Genomic DNA, 23,437 nt, shown 5'->3' on the forward strand with positions numbered 1-23,437 from the left:
GTCGCCAGAGGAGGAGGTGGCACATGCTGAAGAGGCCCCACTGTATAATAAACTGCCAGAAGTTTCCTTTAAAAAAGAAAGAAAGAAAGAAAAAAAAGCAGCACAAATAGTAGCTAAGCAAATTCAACATACACAGCATTGCCATTACCCTGTAAATATTTCTGGTTTCCTTTCAAGAATAAGGTGTTTAAATTAGTATTATCTTGGGGATTTATTAGTTACCTTGGCCCAGTTGAAGCGTACATAGAACAATCCCCGAGAAAAAGCTAAAATATGGTCTGGGGTTTTTTTCATACACATGGGAATATTTTTGTCCTGCTGCAACTGAAATAGAGCAAGTCTGCAGAAGCTGGTGGAAGCAGTTCTTCAAATTAGGAAGAGGGCTGTTTTGTAGGGAGAAAGTTTTCTTAAATAAAGTTTTCATTTATTAATTTTGTGCTATACAGTCTATTTTGGAAAAGCTATGTTGTATCATCCTCAACCACTGGGAATGAAAGGGAAAAAAATTAACAGCTGTAATCTAATCCTGGAAAGTAAGTTCTCATACCTAATCAGACTGATATTTATGGTAAAAGCACTCTCTCATCATATAGACTGAAGAAACAGCAATGCATATTACATTTTAAAATTTTGTGAAATAAAACACCACGGTTTAAGAGAACCACTCAGCTTTTCAATATCAAGCACAGGCAGCTAACAATAACTGTATGCTAATCAGTCACCGGCAGTCAGTACTTCTTGTTCCTTCTTAAGTAGGCCACTTGCTCCACACAGGTGCATAATTGAGATGATAAAGCAACACACCTGTATTGCATTCCTGCAAGCAGTCTCCCCCTTTGCTCTTCAACAGTCTCCAAGTAAGAAAGATCCTGAAGTTGTTTCCAAGAGTACAGTACTACAATGCCACCATACTACCAACCAGATTATCTGCAGTATTCATACCATTACTAGCCATAGCTTCACATTTAAAAGCTTCCTGATCACTGCATGTAGAGCAATCAAAAAACTCTGGGCATGTTTTCTGTCTGTACAGAGACAGGACTGAATCTACAGTCTACAGACTTCCAGGTCAGGTCTAAGAGGTCAGCTCAGGACCCCAACTGCACACACACTTCTAGCACAGTTGGCTCTTCCATGGAGACATTCAAATGAATTTCCACTTCTATAAGATGAATTACAGAATGTTAAAGCAACAAGTTAGTACAAAATGTTTATTAATTGCTAATCATCCAGTAGGCACAAACAAAAGATAAGTAAAATATTTTGTTCTTCAAAGGCATTATCCTAAAAATTACTGTCATAAAAAAAACTGTTTAAGAAAAGAGTCCACCTAAACTGAGTGCATTTCAGTGTCCCACTTGGGCACCAGCGAACACACCCTAATTCCTTCAGGACAGCAGCAGCCCCTAGTGGCACAGCGGTAGGGCCCCAGCTATGGACTTGCAGGCCTGGAATAACCTACCAGCTTGAAAATAAGAATCCTACATGTAAAATACTGTTCTCCCACTTAATTGCCAATATATCATATTTTTCACTTTACATCTTTAAATGTTTTTTGAATATGTATACTTATTCTTCCATAACTAAAATTCAGGCAAGAGCTGACCAACACGTTGTGGGGAACATGTAAACCGAACAGTAACTATACACTGCTAAACCCTTTCAGCAGATGACACTACTATGATCAGCCATTTATTGAGGAAGAACTGGGAGAATAAATAAATAAATATGATGTTATTCATATTGTCTTTCTAACCCAACTACCAATGCAGCAGAAAGCTGACCAAGAATATCACTATATACACTTTTGCTTCCTTAAGTGTGCTACACGAGAACCATACTACTACAAGTACCCTCTGCAGTTTGCATCTGCTACTACTTCATCTCAAAGCTGTAACTCAATGTACTGAAGCATTCAGCAGAAACTGCAGTTTCGTGCCTCAGCTTCTTGAAGAACTCCAGTTTCTTCTCTGTCCTATGTTATTCTATTGTTATTTTTCCAGGTAGTCTACTCACTCCATTACATCCAATTTCAAAGATAACAGGCAGAGCAGCAATGCATTTTCAGTGGAGTTTAAGCTTCAGAGTTAATTTCCTTCCTGTGTCCCTGAGAAAGGCAGAAGGTTCTTGTCTATCTTCCAAAAGGTCAATTACACTAGGATCAGAGCCTGCACACGTGCATTCACGGATGCATGAAAACCCAACCAAAGATGAGATGGATTTATAATGGGCAAGGAAAAGTGCAAGCTTTGAGTCAGGTGAAGGAGGCTTTTAAAGAACCTACCTCTACTTGGCTATTTTTATTACATTATAAACAAAACAGATATCCCAAAGGCTACACCAAAAAAGATTCTGGAGTCAATTAAAAGGAAAAAATAACAAAATACAAAACCAGCATCAGATTTGTTGACATAGCGTACAGCCCTACAACCATGATAAAGTTTAGTGCGCACAAAACACAGAACCAGGATTTCTTAGAATAGAATACACATTTATTGTTCACATTTGAAATAATTTGGTTCCTGACTGAACCACTGAAAGTCCTAATGCATCTGTAAACTGAGTATCACTATAAAACAATTTAAAACGCCATGTAAAATAATATTATGTATGCGTGTGTTTCATTTCATGGTTTCTCAGCATAATCGCTTTGTCTATTTACAAATATATAAAGATTTTGCACTTTAAGTCATCTGAAATATCAAAGAGGTATTTTCAAATCACACAATAAATATAGAACCTGTTTTGTTAAAAATCTACAGTATACTGTACATTCAAGTTGAGGCAAAAGAAGTTTTAATGCCAGTTACACTTGAGACATAAATGAATGTTTCCAATAATTAGACGATTTCTAAAAGTGCTATCTCTGCCTGTAATAAAAAGTAACATTAGGATCCAATATTTCATTACAGTCAAAGTTTCAGACCATTGCTTCATTCACAGAATCAGAGCTTCTGTTACTAGAAAAATATCAAAGCTTTCATATATTTTTAAGTTATCTTCTTTCAAGAGTTGCAAGAAAGAGGCAAAAAATGGTCTAAAAAATAAAAGCCATGTCCACGCACATACACACACACATGCCACAATTCAGATCACCACATGATCCTCTAGAAGAATAATCAAACTCACAGCATTCTGTTTTACTTTAGAATGATAAGTTTATGAACAAATCTCTAAACAAAAAACCCAGCAGCCAACCCTAGGAAGTCTAAGGCAGATGTTCTATGTGCAAGTTTCTACATAGCAGAGTGCCAACTCTGGAGTCTTCCCATGACTTTGTGCATTACTCTGTTTCTTCTTTGTCACTTTCCACCCACTGATTTGGCTTGCTATCTCCAGCGGGTTTTGTTGATGCAGCAGTGGAACTGGGAAAAAGAGAATGTTAAAACTCAAATAAGTTATGCTTTGGGTAGAAACATGACACTGGTTTTATGATATGATGTTTAATACATTTTTGCTATATATCAATCATAAGCCTTAGATTAGGCTTTCTGTAAGTTATCACAACTTAGTCTGTGCTCTACATAGAGTTTAACACTATAAAAATAACCATCTGCAACATCATTTCAAATACCTGTTACGTGTAATATACTGAGATGTCTGCCAAGGTTCTGCTGAAACAGCACCACTCAACGTACAGTAAGGTTTTCTTTGCTGAGATGTAGATTTCACTAACTGATTGTCTTGGTCAGAACCTAAGAGAGAAACATATAATCAGTTAAGCTACAGTGCAACCAAAAACATTTGAAGGACTTGTTTCTTTTATGTCTTCTGCTTTAAAATAAATAAATAACTACACACAAACATCTTACAGCACATCTATAATAATCAATCTTGTTATTATAGATCTGTGGAAAACTTACTGTTATAAATCTGTGATAAGATTTTATAAGTACACTTAATGCTACTGAATGAAGTTATGTTAAAATTAGGATTTTAAATTTGAAAATTAAGCATTTACATACATGACCACTGCTGCAAGTAGTCATATTGATATCAAGTTTAAAGTCACAGAAATGTAGTTTCTCACTTTACAATTGATAACACTTTTTTACTCCTTAAGTAAAAACTTCTCCAGCATGCACATGCAGTAATTACCACCAACATAAGAACTTGCAAACTTGTCAGGGTATAGAAAAAAAATTAAAAGCAGTAAGTTAGATGCCTTCGCATTTATATGAACTTAACCATCACGAAAGTCAATGGAAAAGACATGGCCAAACTTGGCAGAGCCAGATCAATCCCCACTAACTCTTCCTCACATTTAGATTTCAAAGCTTTCATATGAAGTGGAAAAAAAATAGAATGATTCTGTATTCTACAGTATTCATCACAGTACTACAGAATTAAGAACTTCTGGACAAATGTTGTGAAAAAGGAAAATTTAACAACAATTCTAATGATAACCTGTGGAGTAATATCCAAATGGAGTATGATTCTCTGTGTGACAGACCTATATTTGGTTTTATTACTATTATCCAGTAGCTTAAGAATAGGATATATACGATTGAAGAATGCCATTTTTTAAGAATGCCATTAAGTACATCCAGAAACACTAGAATTTGGAAAAAGGCAATTACAAATCAAAAGCTTTAGTGTACAATGAACAGATCTTAAGTTGCTCACAGATCACTAAATCAAGTCATTCTTCATAAGCAACAGCCAAACTGTCTCAATTCTGTTTCTAAAAGTTTTCCTACTGTGGAAGATCATTTCATTTCACACTTACAGAAGTGCTATGGGAATTGCACAGAGGAGAAACAAGGAGAACCCAGAACACATGAGGCAGGCTACTTTATCTAACAAGAACACAAATTCAAGCTATCTTTACTTGCCAGGTGCTTCACCCATTTATCTTTAAATGTTGGCTGCCACAACAAGAATCTATTTAACAGAGATTGTTGTTACTTTTTCTTCCCCTATCCCTTTTTTTTGGCCCCCCCCCCCCCCCCCACTCCTTAGAAAGTATTGAAGGCTCAGTGGTGAAGGCCAAAACACTGCACATGCATATTCAGGCACAAGGGGATGGGAAATAAGCTTACCAACTTGAAAGAAAAAGAAAAAAAATGTAGAAGAAAGGAAGTAAAAAATACTTTTAGTAAAAACACTATTCCAACCTATATGTCATATAGCCATATTTTTGGGTTTTTTTCTGAAGAAATTATTCCTTTATGAAGACTTGAATCTTCAAATGCAAACGTTTATTGCTCAAATTTATTTTCATTATCATTATGCTCTTTTCACTATTTCTTTTTCAAAAGGATTTGGGTTTTTTACTGAATATGTTTGTGTACACATGTTTAATATTACCTCATCTCAAATAATTAATACTGGCATCCCCACATTATAATGCTCATTTCCAAAACTTGTTTCTAATCTATACAGATCTCTACAGGTCATGATTTCTTCAACTGCCTTGGCAATAAATATGATCAAATTTAATTTAATTTAGTAATTGTAGAAGTTCCCCATTCTTAATGGCTGTGCTGTCAGGTACTTGACATTCACCAGGTCGCTTCACAAATATAAATTCATTACATAAGTAATTATCAGGGAGGGAGTTATCATGATTCCCTTTTTAAAAAGGGATTTTGAACCATCAGTTACCCTGACAGGTAGAAGGATACAGATATATGGTAAAATTTGTCTTGGGAAGTTTTAGGTTTTTAATAGCCTTGTTCATATTTGCATCTTCTAGTTGAAAGGGGGGAAAAAGAAACACATTACAAGAACATAATTTGAACCAAATACTTGCTTCCTAAGAAGGCACTTGGAGTTGTCACATTTTCAGAGTGCTTGTAATCAGTAGACATACTTAAGAACTGTTGCTTCAGCCACGCTCCTCTATCTTCTTCAAATGCCTTTCTCTAGGAAAAGAAATGACAGTTTACACTTACGACTACAGGAACAAGCTTAGTCCATGTTAAATTGATGCTATTCTATCTAGGAAAGCAAAAGTTGTAACATGTCCATGTAATTAAGGAGACCCAGCAGTTTAACACAGAATTACAGTCATGTAAGCAAGCTTTTGAATCCAACAAGGATTAGCTGAGGAGGTATTTATTTACAAGCCAGACCCCATGGTTTGTTTCACAGAGGTCTGACTAATCCTTTCATTTTACTGTTCTCCGCTCCAGTGACACACTCTCCTACCGCTGCCTCCCATGCTCCCCTTCCCTCTCAGTGCAGCCCTACCTCTTAGAGGTAGCCCTCATTTCTGGGCAGCTGCCAGTAAGGATTACTGCTTAAACCTCAACCCTGAGCCTTCTCCTAAACAGATAAAAATGACATTGAAAACAGCACTGATTACTTCCATCTGAAACCGGGGCAGGAAGAAAGGGGTTGTTTCATTTTCCAGTCACTCTGAGCACAGAATAGGAAAATAACAGCTAAAAGACAACCTCCAAGAGATCCAATGGCTGTGGAATCAAGCAATAAGCTATTTCATCTCCAAAACCCATCAGTGAAACAGGACATTACATAAATAATATATATAAAATAATTGTATAAAGTGATATATTTATAATTTTTATAAACTTATTTTTTATTCTAATTTATATAATTTCATGATATAAAATTATTTCTATTATGTCAGTAAAAAATAGAGCAAGCTGAACTCCAACGCAAACTTTTGCAAACACCTACAAAGCTTACAGCATTACTCCTCTTTTTCATACTTAAGCATTTTAACAAGCAGAAGCATGGATAGTTAAGCTTATGCTGCAATGTAATCCTAAACATTTATGTACAAACAATTATCAGTCATTATTGCTCAAGTCTTTTAAAGCTGGATTCTAGGTCCAATATGAAATTCACAAACTCATTAAAATGCCAATAAAATTAAATAAAAGTTGAAGAATACATACAGATATGTATGTAGTGGTCTGAGTCAATATTAGTCACCACGTGAACTACTGTTGTGCCAGTATTGCAAGTAAAATCTGAAGTTCTTTCTGTTCTTTACAATACATTTTACAGCATAAGAATAAAAAAAAAGAAAAAAAAAAGAAAAGCTGTCTTGAGTCAGACAAGTTGTCGATCTAGCTCAGGATTCTGTCTCCAACAATGGCGACAAGAGATGCTATTTATGAGATCACATGAACCCGGCCACATTCTGTAGTGCATTCCCTCAGAGGTTCCCAGCCCCAAAAGTCATTTGATTAGAGATGTTGGAAGGCACCCCTTTGTTCCCCCCTCTTTTAGTACCCATCTGTGGATGTGCTGTTCATGGGCTTAGGCAACTGCTTTTTGAACCTGCTGGTACTGATTGCTATCACAATCCCCTGTGGCAGCAAAATCCAGAAATCAACTACCCAGTATATAAAAACATACTTTTTGGGGGATACATTTTAAACTTAATTTCAAGCAGTTTCTATGAGTTCCCTTGAGCCCTAATCTTGAGAGATTTGGTGAACAACAGTACTCCCTTCATCTGACCAACTGAATCCACAGTTTGAAAAGTTTTAATCACATCCCACTCCAACTTTCTTCTCTGCATGTCAAAGCAAGCAGTTCCATAAGCAATAAATCTGAAGTCCATTCCTTTTTTCCTTCAATGTCTTTTTTTCCTGTCATATCTGTACCATCATAGTTTCATCACCACATCATCACAACCTCCTTTCCCTGCTGAACTTCTAAGCCCCTTCATGTTCTTGGCCCTAACTACTGGCTAGACCAAAGGACACACGTGCTAGAGCTCTTTTAGAGACATATCTACGCTGACTGCCTTCCAGTATGTGTACTTACTGGCCAGCTTAACTACAAGAACAGAACAGATAATGACCCTACTAAGGGAAAGACAGCAATTACTTTGCATTTCTGCAAGTCACTGGTTTCACAAAAGTTTAGGAATCCAGTAGCTTTGAGAATTTGACCCTGCAGCCAAACCTGACTGAAACTTGCATAGGCCTTGCTTTTTTAAGAAACCGAACTTAAGCAGCATCTAATAAATCATTTAATGAATAAGTGGACTGATTTTTGGAAGTACTTAGATATTTCAAAAGCTGAAACAAAAATGGGTCATTCCATTTGCAGCAACTGTATTTTCCAATACACACAAAAAACCTTGGTTTTTTGAAATGCCAACAGAATGATCTCCTAAAATGACCAAAGATATGTGTTATACAGTATGGGAATGATCTTTCTCTACAGACATTAGCAAACAGATATTGTTGGATGACTGCACTTCAGTGTGCATAACAGTAAAACTACTCAACAATCGTAACTCATCTTCCATAGAAGTTCCCTTTTCTATTACCCTTCCACTTTTCTAATACCTCAAGTCCTAATCTAATAGCAGCTTCTGTAAAACTTCTTCGTTCCTTCTCAAAATTCTTTTTTTGTTCTCGAAATAGTCTCCATTCTTCCTGAAGACGCTCTCTTTCTTCCAACAAATAGCAGTCCTGTAGCAATAGAGTGGTATCATCGTCACACGGAGACATAAGCTGCTGCTGCAGATATAAAGCAACAAGAGACACAAACATTAATTTGGGAGTGACTGTTAAGAGGTGCAGTATTTCCACAGGTTCAGTTTTGTCAGAAAAATGGTTGAAGTTTAATATGGAAACCATGTAGTATCAAGTTGGTGGCTGGTGGGGGCAGAATTTCAGATGGCAAGCAAAATGCCCCTGTTCAGGCAGCTGACCTTATCAGCCTTCCTTACCTTTGTTTATCCCCCCAAATTATTCCTACCAGGATTACAAGCTCATTAAATTACTAACCAACCCACTAGTGCACCAATACTCAGACCAACCATTAAGATATTTTATTTTAAAAGCACTATCAAAGAATGGAGAAAGGCCCAGAGGTGAGAAGAGTGGCACATTAAAAAAACCAAAAAAACCCAAAACAAAACCACACACTTAGATTCAGTTGAGAAAAATAAGCAAAATTAAAGCCCACTACCTGTAAGAGCTGTTGCTGAGTTTTGATCATTTCTTTACATTGCTGAATCTCTAACTCTAGCTTTTCAGTTTCCAGCTCATGGTCTTCTCTTGAAATGACATCTTTTTCATTCAAAGCTCCTGAATGCACACGTGACACTAAGGGGGGGGAAAAAGCACTACTTAAAACAAAACCAAAAAAAATTCCTCACATCAGGGACTCATAGCAATAGCAAAAGGTTTTAGACTGTATTTGTTTCATCCTGAAAGACAGATACACAGTGTATTCAAAAGCACTTCTATCAGAGACAAGAGATCCAGAATTGGTGCTACACATGTAATTATGCACAAAATCCAGTTCAGAAAAAAAGTACTAATGAAAACATAGCTGTTTCACATTCCCCATGGTAAACCAAGTGTCTGCATTGCAGTAACCGTCCCACAAAAACCCCCGCTTGTTTCAGCGGTTATTTAAAAGAAAAATCAAGACAACTGAACACTTCTTTTCACTGACATGCTGTTAGCCTATTCTTCTGAGCCCTTTTTTGAAGGGCTTGTGTGTTCATAAAAATATGACAGTAACTATATTTATCACAGATATAAAAAGAAAGCCTTTTCCTTCAAGTCCTGTGAAGGAGAAACTGAGCTAACAAACATTGTGTGCATATTTTCATCCCCGTAAGGGAATGAATTAGAGAGGAATAAAATGTATTTTGTATAATTACATACTGCTTTATTTAATTTCATGCATAGCTATCACAGTTGATTGTAATGAGCCAAGTTTGATCCCCTGATGCCAGTGTTTGAACATTAACTGAATCCTAAAGGACTAGACTATGGTCATCTCTATAAATCCAAAAAAACAAAAACATGACTCCAAGAAAACAGCAAATATATGAAAATTTTTTCCTGATGCTTACAACTATTTTTTCAGTAAGTTATACCAAAACAAGTACTACTCAGAGCAAGTGTTCTTAAAATCCTTTCTATGGTATAAACATATTCCCAAAGACCATCTGCTCATTTATTTGCAATTGCATGCGTGACCTTCTCAGTCTTATTCTTGACTGCAAACATCCCTGTGGTAGCAGCAGCATTTGCTTGCATGGGAAAATAATACTAGGAAAGAATTTTATATATTTTTAGCCATCTTTTAATGCTGTTTAACAGCTGGAAATGAGGAGAGTCCAGCACTATACCATCAGCCAGTTCACTTTAGAATGCCACAAAAAGCCTCAGAGGTATGGATGTGGCAAGCCTAGACTCTTGAAAAGGACTTACATATTTTGCATCCAATTACTTCAAATTGCTACATCTGCATTACTTAACATCTCAAAAAGGTAGGGAAAGGCAACAAGCATTACTACAGGCATGTACTTTCAAGAGAAAAATAATTATTTCTTCAGACAGTTGCTGTTTTCTGTGTCAAACTATAATCATGTCCTTTCTCATGAAAACAGGCTTGGTATGCAACTGCTTCCCTAACTACCTACAGCTAAAACTCACACAGAAAAATGCCAATTACAAGCCCTTTCAGAAAGTCTACCAGGTCACAATTCCTTCCATTTTAGCTTCCTTTTAGCTTAAGTCAGTAAACCCCAAGAGCATGATACCAAATGGAATTATCAGTAGCATTTTATATGTACATGTAATACAGTTAAACATCACCTTGGTTATCTAACTTTTCAACATGATTTTTCAGCATTCTCCATTGTTTTCTAATGCTGTTGGTAAGCTGCTCTCGCACAGTTTCACAAGACAGTTCCCACATATTCTCTTTATTTAACTCTCCAATATCTTCCTCCAGGTCTGACAGCACCTGTAAAAGCAGAAACAAGAAGCTGCAAACCACTCCACTACTCCAAATACATGTATTTGCTTATTTAAATATGTACATGGATTTAATTTACTGAAGAGAAGGAAAACCCTTATATACAGGTAAGATTTTCCCATTCAAGGAAATTTGCCTGTCAGGGAGTTCAGTTCCCTGACAGCATAATGCTGAAGAGACAGAAGTGACCTGGCAGTACCCAGAACCCCACCACAGAGAGTATCAGCTAGCAAGACTCACTCACTCTCATGCATCTTCAAGCTAGAGTTCAGACTGCTGAGTTCTGCTGCCGAACTTAAGAATAGGTGCTCATAAACTCACTATGCAGCATGAACAGAATTTAAGACAAATATTTTCTCCTGTTGAGAATTAAGTAATTTGCCCTTGCCTTTTTCTTCTCCATGATAAAAATACCCACAACACACCAAAAGTAGAGCAGAACTAGCACCTCCCTCTCCCACTTCCATTTTACACTACTGTTCAAACATCAAACATGAACGCTATCTCGAAGAGCTAAGACAAAAATCTAAATGGCTGAGAGAAGAATAGCCCAGGACAATTTAGTAGATTTAAATTGAAAAGCTATAGCCATTTGAATATCTGGCATGAATAATCCACTCTTCTCAAGCATCTAAACCATTCTATACAATGCCCTTAATCTAATAGGAGGTAAGAAAAATGGGATAGGAAGTACAAAACTAGGAGGTTCAAAGGCATCAAAGTAACTCATTTACAAATGCAGTAAGCATTTTCTTTCAAACCCGGATCACAGGAGGTCTTAAGGAGCAAAACAGCTATATTAAAAAAACCCACAGGATTTTGGTTTGGGTTTTTTTGTTGTTGTTTTGGGGGGAATAGGGGGGCAGGGATTGGTTGGTTGGTTAAAGAGTTTTATGTCACTTCATAAAGAAACATCTTATTCCTTTACATATATTTATATATGCTAACACAATGAAAGCCCCGTCCGGAATAGGTCTCTCTATAGTAGTGTGATAACATGACAGTCTGGCTGGTTTCATGGCTGTTATTCTGTGATGGGAAGCAAAGTGATAAATGATGCAACTACATCATTAGCTGCCACACTTCAAGGTGTATGTTTCCTTCTAAGAATCAATATGAATTAGCATTTCTAAGTAGAAATGCAATGTTTGTTGGGGGTTTTGGGGGATTTTTTTGTTGTTGTTGTTCTGCAAGGCGTTCAATAAGAATTCAGATTTCATACCAAAATGTTAAGAGCATAAACAAACAAGCATGAACTATCAGATGCAATGTTTTAAATATAAATTTATCTTCAGACATTCACAAAGCAAACCAGTATTTCTAAACAAAAAGCTAATCTATGTAAAATAGGCATTGTGGGATAGACTAAGTCTTAAATAAATAATTTACTTTTGCAAAACCATAATTTTTGACAACATTCTTCCTGTTTATATTAATCTGACAAATGTAAAAAAACCCTAAGTTTTTTGTCATGATAGGGACACTGCTATCTCCAATTCTAGAGCAGCATGACATTAGAGAAAGCATAAAATAGATTAAATGGAAAAAACCCCAACAACAAAAAACCCCCAACAAACCAAAAACCCCACACCACCCTACAACCCACTGAAATAACTCTACTTGAGACTTGCATCTAGTAAGTACTTCTATCATTATTGTACTACTAGAAATTACTGTTGTCTAGAAGTAGTTGCTTTGCTTAGTTTGGTTAATTAGTACTATTACAAGAGAACTAATCAGAAGTTTCAGTGCACTAAAAACTTTTAGTATTTTCTTAGTAGTCTATTAATGCTACAATAGTTAACAAATACTTGTCTAATCACCCAAGAACAGTGAATTTCAGAGCACTAAGTCCCAGTTTTTCCTCAAGTTTGTTTCAAGGAGCAAGTTCATAAAGACCCCATTCCCACAGCTGGATTTTCACCAGTGTACTCAAGTTTGTGCCAAACACTCCTGGCCTCACTGAAATCCTAAAAGCAGAAGGATCATTTACAGAACTGGTACCCAATTATGCTTTATACTACAAATTATACCCGACACCCATTACTGAAGATCAACTTCCTGTTGCTAAGCTATAGTAATAATTAGATCTACTGACTTCCTACATGAACTTTTAAGGTAAAGGTTAAGAACACTGCACATTACTGATTACTTCACTAAATACACATGGGAGTCATTCTACACAGTACAGGGGGCAAGAAAAGAGTTTATTCACATCTTACAAAGAAGTGGCTGAAGAGAGTCTAGTGCTCTTCTACATAGCACATTCTGGGGCTGGACAATGCACCTGAGACGGCTCAGTAGTAAAGGAAGCAGTAAAGCAACTTGAGAGGGACAGGGGACGTTCTGTATGGCAAGCACTAGATTCCACAGTAACAGCACACTCTGGAAGGCTCCATCTACACATATGCTTACGTACCAACACATACTATTTACTGTAATAAGAAACACTTCATCCATTGTTCTGTAGAGTATCCATATTCTCTTAATATCCTATTACTAGTACACCATCAATTTTGAATGATTCCTGGAATCTAGCCTTTATGCATGTTTTCTGTATTTCAACTCTTTCTTATGCCCAGGGATACTCTTATTGCTAAGAGAAAGCTCAGTTAACCTTCTAGATTATTCCCTACTTCATTCTGAGATCAAAACAGAACTGCAACTTCTAGCAAGGAATCAGCAAAAGGAATAAACAAACTCTTCGATAAATGAATATGCAGTTCCACAAAAATAAGGTATCCTGTGTAAACAAAGAAAGACTTAAAACCTGGAAACAAAAGAAACAGAAAACTCCACAAACCATTTTTCTTGGAAATCAAACATTTTCCTTGAACATACCAGCAGCTCTGTAAAAGGCACCAACAGCTACTCTAATCCATGTACTACAGCAGCACACCCTAATTACAAGTCCTCCACACCCATGGGTTCTATGGGAAGCCTGGTGTCTTTGCATAAGCACCTTGAAAGCTACCATCAACACAGTATGGAAGGCAAACAAAATCCAAAACGCATTGTTATATAGAATTACATACAGGTACCTACTGCACTGAAAATTTACTCAAAGTATACTTTCAAGCTTTCCATTGACTGACTGGGAAGAATACACTGGGTGTTGTTCACAGAGAGTAGAACGTATAAACACCAATGGATTTCAAGCACAGCACAGGATGTGCAATCCACAAGTTCCACAAGAAGTTTACCTTTTTTTTTCCCCCCCTTAATGATCAAATTACTCCAGCACTATACCAAACTACCAGACAGATTTAATTTTAACTGAAGAATACTTACTGGCCCATCTTCAGGCCTTTCTTTAGGTTTCTGTTTCTGTGGTGGGAGAAGTGAAATAATCTCTTTCTTCATTTGCTGAAGAACTTTTTTCAGCTCAGCATTTTCCACTAAAAGCTGGTTTTGGCGTTGTTCATAATCACTTAACAGAACTTTGTACATTTCTTCTTCATTTCTGGAAGAAGCAATCTTACAGTAACAACGTAACAGCCATAATATAGACTTCAATTAATGTTGTTCTAAGACAACTACCTGGCTTCTGTCTTATCAGTCCTCCATGCACCTCTCTTCCCATCAGCTCTACCAACATAATTTAGAACTTCCATAGCTACAAATGAAAAGGACATTTCAAAGCATGAAACAACATGCAAATATATAAATATTCAGATGTCATTGCATTTACCTATTAGCATTTCCGTGTAGTTATTGTCAAGAGACCACGTTACCCAAATATCCCCCTCAATCTTTAGACCCATATTGAAACACATTGCCCTGCTTAACAAAGTAAGAATAAGATAGTCAAGGAAAGATGATAATTTTTGAAACTCAGAGGGACATATTCTCATCCTGTCTTATCTTTTTAATGCATTTCTTAATGGCACCTTTATCCCTATTTCAGCCTTTATATCAATGGTGTATCAACTCTAACCTCTCTTCTGGCAATCATACCAGTTTTATTTCCAGTTTAGAGTAAGCAACTTTGTGATGTTTCACAAGGTGTTCCTCAAAACAAAAAAACCTTCTGTCCACATTTGAAGAAAAAAAATAAAAAAACAACCAAACAAAGAAAAAACCACAACAAAAAAACCCAAAACAACACATTACTACAGATTAGTGGTCCAATTTCAATTCTAGTTAGCTATCAAGCAAACAGTAACTAGATTTAAAAAACTGTTATTTTGACCTCACTGATACGTGAGCTAGTATTAGGGGGTCAAGAACATGCCACAAATAAGTTTCACTGACCTCAGGGTGAGGCTTCTAGAGTTATACTGAGTTGATACCTAAAGACTTTCTGTAGCCAAAATAGGTGTTCCTGCTACAGTGTCCAAACCTGGTCTGGCTTACCCACAAGCACTTTCAGAAAACTAAATCAGCAGAAAACCAACTTGGCAAAAACACAAATAGTTTTCTTCTGGTTTAGTGAACTAAACCAGCTTACTAAAATACAACATGCACTACAGTTGGCAAACAGCTGCAGGTTTCAGGGGTGGCAGGAGGGATAAGAGAGGATGAGCAGGACCTCCCTTCCACTGAAGAAAAATTATATAAATACTCTAAAGCCAGATATATGAATCAAGAGGTGCAAATATTTTTATCTGTTACATAACACTGATGCCTATTTTCAGCAACACACCACAGAAAACTATACTCATGCTAAACAGCACTGATTAATATCTTGAACACAATTTTTGGGCAGCACAACTTAAAAGTACTTATATGATAAAGGAGATTTCTTTTTTCCTCATTTCACATAGCACTAGATGCTATGTCTATCTTATGTTACTTCCTCTCTAATTTCTCATCGCTTACTGTTAACAGAAGTAGACTGTAGTATCTCAAGGGGAAAAAAGCTCATGCAGTGTTCCTTCCCAACTGGACCTGGTAGGCATAATACAGTGTTTATGACACTAGCCAAAGTCTTGTGATGGCAGCAGTAGCAAGAAAGTAGGAGACACAGCTCTAGCTTAGGAATTAATTCCAAGTAATTCTCCCTAGTAAAAAAAAAAACCCTCATTTTGTGAATATCTCCATCTTGGTTTGCGCTTGGTAAACAATCTTACGGAACACAGAAGTTTATTAGCCTTACACAGTCAGCTGACATGAAATATTAAATCTTACATAAAAGATTTTAATATCTAAAAAAAACCCAAAACAATCTACAAGAGGGCAGCCATATTGACTTTACAGATACCCAGAACCAAATATAAACATTGTTAACATACAGAACATGCTATTTTCCTGTAGTAAAATTCAGAGCTGCTTACCTATCTTTTTGTCCTTTTTGTTCATGACTAATTGATGTAAGCGTTCCTTTAATTTGTTATATTCTCTTTCTTTCCTCTTCATATCATGATTGTACTGTGTAGCTCGACTTGAAATTATGTTCTGTAACTTCTGTACCTAAAAGCAACCCCACAAAACCTGTATTTCTTCAACTAAAGCATAAGTACATAAATTTCTTCAGAAAACCAAAACACATGAAGCAAAATGACTCTTCTATTAAACTGTATTTCTGGTGAAAGGAAGTGACAAAATTAATCTGGAGAACTCTCCCAACCCATGGATTCTGACCTCAGACTTATCTCAGGGAATTTAGTTTTTCTGCAGAAACCAACATCATAAGCAACATATTATACTATAGCTCCTCTGAAGTACAACTGAACTCATGTTCTTGCAATTCACATAACCTTCTTTAACATCTTTAGTGAACAGAGCAGCGAAAGACATATTTTTTGTTTCAGTAATTAATGTTCAGGATCTAGTTTAAAAGTAGGCTTGTCAGGTTTACACTAAAAAAATAATAAACTCTTCTTTTGGGCAGCAGGATGCTGGAAGACAGACTACCCCATTTGGTCTAAAAGAACGTTAAAACATATCACAAAGCACATTCTTGGCCTGTACTATCAATGCCTGGGTTGTGTTGGGGTTTTTTTGAATCGTCAGTTTTAACCTTACAAACATACAACACATTCAATATGTTAAGCTGGAACTTTAGGATCTTCACTGGACACAAATAGTATGGTGATTGCTAACTGTATGAATATGTTTATGAACAGAGTATTCACAGAAACTTAGAAGCCATGCAAAGTACAGCGGGGGGGAAAGGAGCACACTGGAAACAAATCCCAAGCTAAGCAGTGTCTTGGATGTCAAAGTGTTTTCTGATCTTGGCTCTTCCAAGACTCCCAGGTTTAATGAGACTGTGCTTTTGGGCTGCGTTTCCCCAATACTTCCCCTTCTTTTTAGTCTTCTGCTCTCCTCTACAACATTAAAAAAAAAAACCAAAAAACAACAAAAAACCCAAACCATGACCAAAACAAACAAAACAAAAGCAAACAAAGAAAAGCTCCTATACACATAGCTTTGAGGATGTGACTGAATCCTGTTGCCCCCTCCTACTTTTTGGTCTTTTTAAACATTCTAAGGTAAAGCTATGCTCAAAAGTATAGAAAGCCTCAGAAAACTGTACATGTGCATTTCTGCAGTACTCTCTACCATTGTTGTATCTTGGACCTATCCCTTACAGAATCTATATGCAACAGGTCAATTTCACTTTGGTGAAAGACATTTACCAACAGAAAAAGCCTTCAAAGTGAACAATTATGAGACTCCTTGCAAAAAACCACATTATTGAATATTTATGTAATGACTCGTGTTAATGTACAAGAAAACTCACTTCATCCTTTTCATTTTTAAGTAACTGGTGCAAATTTCTGTTCTTGCTTTGCAGTTGTCTGTCTCTTTCCTGAAGTCCAACTATCTCCCTTTTAGATAATTCCAACTGTTCCTAGAAAAAGTGTTGATAGTTCAGTATCAGTAAGAATTAATACCAAGCAATTAAAAAAACCCCCACCCAACACACACAACACCCAAACCAAACTGCCAAACCACCTCACTTGAAGTAAATTAGTAAATTATTTGATCTCTGATGTTTTGGGGATTCTCTTGCATTCTCAATAACAAGTTAGTTGTATTTTCTGGAGCAAGAAGGATGATTCTCCAGTACAAGAAACACTCTTGCTCACAAGAAACAAAAATTTGCTTGGTGTTTAACAGATATTCTTATACAGTTATTACTTTTTCATTAAGTCAGGATTCTGCAAGCATATCTATACTGTGATAGTGAGGCAGATACTAAGCAATCTGTATGAATTTTGGACTACAGTATTACTGGAATGCTTCTGTTAAACAATCAAGGGAACAATTAACACAGATCAGCAGACTGTGGCCATAGCAAAGGAGATGGGACATTTCACATATATAGAGTAAGGCTAGACAGATGATCTCATTATAACAGATTATGCAAAACTAGCATTTTAGAAACCTTTCTCCACAAATCTAGGACTCAAACAAACTTGAAATTGCCAGCTTAAATGACAGAGCCAAACCCCATATACAAGCTCTTTTTCTTTGTACAGGTAGTGAGCTACAAATGTGTAGAGATATTTAAGGAACAAGAACTTCTAAGGAAACCACATCAGAATACAGGTAACACAATAGTGGAAGTCAAGAGGATTACTGCAGGGTATTTGAAAGAATTTGCACGAGAAACCTTACAAGCTGACAACTAAATTAAATGCCCTGGAATTGAAGTAATACTAACAAGTTTTCTCCTGCCTCACCTTAAAGCCATTTGTCTAGGGAAAGCAACTGCAGTGTTCTGGAACCTAACATTATAGAGTGTTTGTATAAAAATGAGTGCAGTTACACATGATTGTTCATGTCACATTGAAATGCTTCTACATGGATGACCCATCTCAGCAGGACTGCTATGATTTTGAGAATCTACAGCAGTATTTGTCAATGGGACAGTGCTAGCCAGCCCTAGTGAAAAAAAAGCCTAAAAGGCCCCAAATCATGCACTGAAATCTTTTTAAAAATTTTATTTTCTTGACAGAATCAAGGGAAATACAACACCAATATGACTGCCCATACAAGTACCCATGAAGTAGCATAGGCTGTGAACTTCCAATACATCAGCTACTCCACAGTGACTGGCTTGACTATGTATTTATGCTGTGATAAAATGAAGCTCAGTAACTTCAGTTTTGACAACAGCTTCTGAGCAGTTCTTGCAAGGAGCCTTTGTAGTCGGCTATCCAAGGAATCCCAACAACAAAAAAATACATGGAAAAAGCTACAAATATGGAGAAAGACTGATAATGGCCCTGTGACACACACTAGAAATGCTACCTACACCTTTACTGGTTGCAGTTATATTGGGAATTTATATTTTAGAGCTGGGCATATCCTTTTAAGTGATACTGAATGATATGAACTGAAGTGTTTAACATTTTCACCCACAGCATGCATTAACACTTCCAATCCAAACAGTTTTCCCTCTTCCTTGATTAAAGGGGCCATAATTCTCAATAAGTTTTCAGTTCTCTCGTTAATTCATATTTTGTTAACTTTAAGGAATTTTCAAGTGGAAAAATATTTCAAATAACCCCAAGATGCAAATAAAAATACAATTGCAGATTAATACTGGGGAGAAAAACAAAAAAGCACTCACTGTTAAAAATGTACAGTATCTGTTAAACATAAATGCTGCATAATATCGGTGAAATTATCTTATTTTCTACCTTTAATTTAGCATAGCAGTTCTGTAAGTGATCCATATCACTACCCAGTTTCAGATGCTGCATTTCTACTTCTTCCTGAGCTCGAAGGTTCTTGTGCTGCAGTACAAGCAATTCATTCATGCAATTTATGATAGATATTAAATTTAATTCTGTTCCTTTGGACTCCGCATAAATAGAAGGAAAGCCCAGTGTTGTCAATTCCTGGTAAAAGACAAGGGGGAGGGGGGGAATAAATAACTGGATCAATCTCTCACAATTCTCCAAAAGAGAGAAACAATATTGGGTGAAATCCTGGGGGGGGGGAGGGGGGGGGGGGGAGGAATCCTATTCCCCCCCAACTTTGGCTTCTGAGCATTGAGAAAAAAGCCTTCCTAATCCCGTGAATCTTTACTACCACAATTGATTTAATGTCACCTTCACACAACCTCCAATAAACAATATCTGGCTTACCCTGTTGAGATACGATATACTCTGTTCAATATTCTCTTCTGTGCAGAAGGCACTGAAAAAGCTGTGCATGCTTTTGGATGAAGGCAGTGGCAAGCGTAGCACTTGTGAGTTCATGCTTGGGGGAGATATCTTTTTTTCTGAGGTATATTGAAAGATATTTTTGCTATCTAAAAGTTAAAAACATTAAGAAACAAGTCAGGGCTAACAGTTTAGGACACATCACATACCAAAAAAAAATCAACCCTCCAACTACTCAAATTATTATTTACAGAAATTTACAAGTCTAGAGCTTAGAATTTCATCTAAAATGATATAAACAATTCACAATGAAAAAACAGATAAACTTCCACTGAAAATTTAAAGACTCAATAACATTTTAACGTATTGTATCTTTTAATTTTACTCCTCTTCAAGAAAAAAAAACCTGCCCAACCTTTCTTTCTAATTGCCATGCTACCACACGATTTTTTTTTTTTTTTTTACACACAGGTGCAAAAGCTGTACGTTTAGTGAAAATTCTTACAGAATGTACGATATCCTTATTCATATTAAGTGTATGCTATAATTTACTCTTCCGCTAGGTAGAAGCAGGCAAGGAAATATTTACTCCTTTAATAAATTTCTAATCAATTTATAAGGTAATAGAATTTAAAACAAGTAAAGAAACCTCTGAAAACACAAGATATCCCAAAAGGTGCAATTAAAAAAAAAGTGTGACTGAAAAGTCTTAGAACATTTATACATATATATATATGTATGTGAAAGGATGGTATTTTACAGCAGCATTTCTGAAGGACTCAATCCAAAACAAGGCACTGTATATACTACACATTATTTAACATTCTGCTTAACTGGTCAAGTATGTCATGCACAAAACTCCAATCTCTCTCTCTTTAGCAGCTATAACATCACTGGTAAAGTTAGCAAATCCACTGAACTCAAAATATTACCAGTTTACCTGATGACAGCACTGGCACAGTAATAGTCTTCCAATCTCCCATAGCAACAAAGACAGGCAGGGTACCTGAGCAACTGGTTCAGCAGTGAAGTATTTAGTACAATTGCTGGCAACGTGTGTTACGTAGGCATCTCCTAAAATAGCAAGAGCATTTTAGATTAATCTTGTAGCTGTATTAGCTGCTATTGTTAAAGCAGGCATAGGAGAGTGACTACTGGACTTGAGCCACATGAAGTTTTTCTGCTTCTTTACACAGCATTTAGAACACAGTAAGCACAGCAGATATTATGCTGTAAAAATGATGCACCTATCTATATTTAGTAAGCCTTAAACTTAACTAAGTCTTGTAAACCATTAACTAAAGCTAAAATGCCATGCATACATGAAAATAATAAAGACTCACACTGTAGATAACTCAGTTGTTTCTGTTGATATACAGCAGAGAAAACACAGCAAGCCAAGTATTGAATATTTTCCTGCCATACAACCAGGAAGCAATTTTATTAAGATAAACTTACGTGAATTTTTAACATAAATCTGTCTGAGTTGGATTATTACTTAAAGAAAAGGATAATAAAGGCTCTGGAAAAGATATATTAGCAGAGGGAAGGCAAAGGAACTTCTAATAAGTATTTACCATTTACATTTAACTTAACCTATACATTTAGTTATATTGCCTTTCCTTGGCAAGTTGCTTGCTTCTTTGCAGAATCTCTAAAACTGTTGAAGAAAACAAATAGAAGCCTTACCCTGTTGGCACAGCCACTCAGTACAGCACCAGCCCTCTGCAAACCAAAGGAAAGTCACACACTCATAAGGAAGAACAAACCGATTGTCCCCACACCCTACCTCCACTGCACAGTAAAAAGGCACATAATGCCATTAGTTACCACACTGCCAGAAACTTAAAATCCAGCTTGGATGCTTAAGAGCTGAACAGCATAACCCATCAGCTGTTACACGAACAATGATACTTCAGGGAAATAAACTTTCCACCTTTTCAAATTAGCACTTCAGAACAAAATCTCAAGTCAGTTTTAGATGGACTCTGTAGACTTTTAGAGCACAAGGGTGTTTTCCCCTAACCGCCCGCTAATGTTCCAATAAACACACTCTGAATAAGCAACTTCTAAATTTCTGACACCAAACCCCTGTATTTTTATCACTGTGGAAAAAGTTATCGTTTAGGGGGGAAAAAGAGCAAGGAAGAGGGAGGGAAGTGTGCTCTGTTATTCATAAGGTCTCTTGAGAACAGAGAAAGTGTAAGAATCCTTATCAACATTTCAAAGCACATAACACAGTGCCTGAAGTAACAGCAAGTTTTAAGAGATCTACTGGTGTACAGTTGTATTACAGAATGCTCAGCATTAGAAAATAAAATATCCAGCTGGACGAGTATTTCTCCAGGTTCATAAATTTAGTTGGAAAAGAGGTAAATAGTTATTCCTCAGATGAGTTGAAAGCTTGCAGAAACTACTACATTACATATCAGAAAGCACACGTAAGGCAGCAAGAAAAACACAATCAATGCAACAATCTAGTGGTTGTTCTTGTTTAAGAAATGGGTTTTTCTGCTTTCTCTCTGCCCATATTCACTTATGCACATTTTTCAACTTTTTTCCCTTCTAAAACCAAGATGTCTTGAAATGAACAAAGGTTCAGATTCTAAAGACAAGAAGTCACTTCACAGCAGAAATCTGCAAGGCAATTTTTTTTTTCCCCACCCATCCAAAACAACTGTGCTTTCAAAATGGAATTTAAAGTCAAACTAAGGATTAAGAGGACACACTTCTTACATGTTAGTTTCGTTTCTGTTGGATCCATCAGATAGAGAAACCTGCAAATGTAAGGGAAAAAGAAGGCAAATTAAACTACAAGTATATTCTCATTACTGGCATTGCAATCCTGCTATTTCAAAAGATTGTTAAGAAACTCAAGACACACAAATTCCATTAAGGACTGTTGGAAAGTCCACAAAAATACTACTCACATTTCAGATATGCCATTAATTTCAAACAAACCAGCTTTTATTCTTTAAGAGGCTGCATACCCATTATGAGATCTTATCATCCAAATTCCCTGAACGTACAGTATTACCAACCCACAGGTCTCTCTACACTGACAATACTATTCTGACACAGCATCTACAACTCCATACGATGTTTGACTGGAAGCAGAAACCCGACTAGTCCAGATGTGGGAATGCAATGACTCTCTAAATTTGAGAGAGATTCATTCAGTGCAGATGCTTTATCAAGACTACTCTCTAGTGATGCACTGTTTCTAGGTACACCAAGAGGACACAAGAAAATTAACACACAAACTCAGGCTCAGAAAGATGTCTAGTGAAGACAGAAAAAGCAAGGACACATAGGCAGTACAATAAAGTCCAGATAATGCAACTATATTCTTCTCACATTAATCAACCTTGAAGGCTCTAGAGCCTTTAGTCTTGAAAAGACCACCTGCAGTACACTGCACACTGTTTAATACATCAGATTAAAAGCCACCCTCAGCAATTTCAAGATTTGGAAAGCACCAAACTCAAATACTTCCTTCAGCTGTTAAACCACTACCCTAAGGTATCTTAAATAGCTATGTGTCATCAAACAAGTGCAGTAGCTTTGAAGCAGTAATCATTTCAGGGAGTGGTCAGCATTTTTTACTTGAATCATCTTTACATACTGTATTTAGAATTAAATTCGGATGTGCAGAACGA

The 23,437-nt window shown here is 36.5% G+C and overlaps 1 protein-coding gene across 1 annotated transcript; it reads right to left on the reverse strand.

The window, feature by feature from the left end:
- Positions 1 to 2,477: 2,477 nt before the first annotated feature.
- Positions 2,478 to 22,555, reverse strand: SSX2IP (synovial sarcoma, X breakpoint 2 interacting protein). Its single transcript, XM_010582572.1, has 14 exons — positions 22,515 to 22,555; positions 20,719 to 20,852; positions 19,761 to 19,927; positions 19,311 to 19,511; positions 17,402 to 17,512; positions 15,990 to 16,125; positions 14,254 to 14,329; positions 14,005 to 14,176; positions 10,551 to 10,701; positions 8,905 to 9,041; positions 8,277 to 8,450; positions 5,756 to 5,867; positions 3,575 to 3,695; positions 2,478 to 3,365 (listed from the first exon to the last, which is right to left on the reverse strand). The coding sequence occupies exons 2-14, from the start codon at positions 20,759 to 20,761 to the stop codon at positions 3,284 to 3,286; spliced, it is 1,683 nt and encodes a 560-aa protein (XP_010580874.1). The 5' UTR covers positions 20,762 to 20,852; positions 22,515 to 22,555; the 3' UTR covers positions 2,478 to 3,283.
- Positions 22,556 to 23,437: the final 882 nt, after the last annotated feature.

The sequence above is a fragment of the Haliaeetus leucocephalus genome, unplaced genomic scaffold (assembly GCF_000737465.1).
Source record: "Haliaeetus leucocephalus isolate CR32 unplaced genomic scaffold, Haliaeetus_leucocephalus-4.0 Scaffold848, whole genome shotgun sequence".
In the NCBI taxonomy this organism is placed as follows: domain Eukaryota; kingdom Metazoa; phylum Chordata; class Aves; order Accipitriformes; family Accipitridae; genus Haliaeetus; species Haliaeetus leucocephalus.

What these genes read in the sequence shown, in the direction of transcription:
- SSX2IP (XM_010582572.1), bottom strand. Translation starts at nt 20,761, where the DNA reads ATGGGAGATTGGAAGACTATTACTGTGCCAGTGCTGTCATCAG. An exon ending in TGAAAAGTTAGATAACCAAG is followed by an intron (nt 9,042 to 10,550) that starts GTGATGTTTAAC and finishes CCCCCCCCTTAG; the next exon opens with TGTCACGTGTGCATTCAGGA. An exon ending in TCCAAGTGCCTTCTTAGGAA is followed by an intron (nt 3,696 to 5,755) that starts GCAAGTATTTGG and finishes TTTCTCTCTTAG; the next exon opens with GTTCTGACCAAGACAATCAG.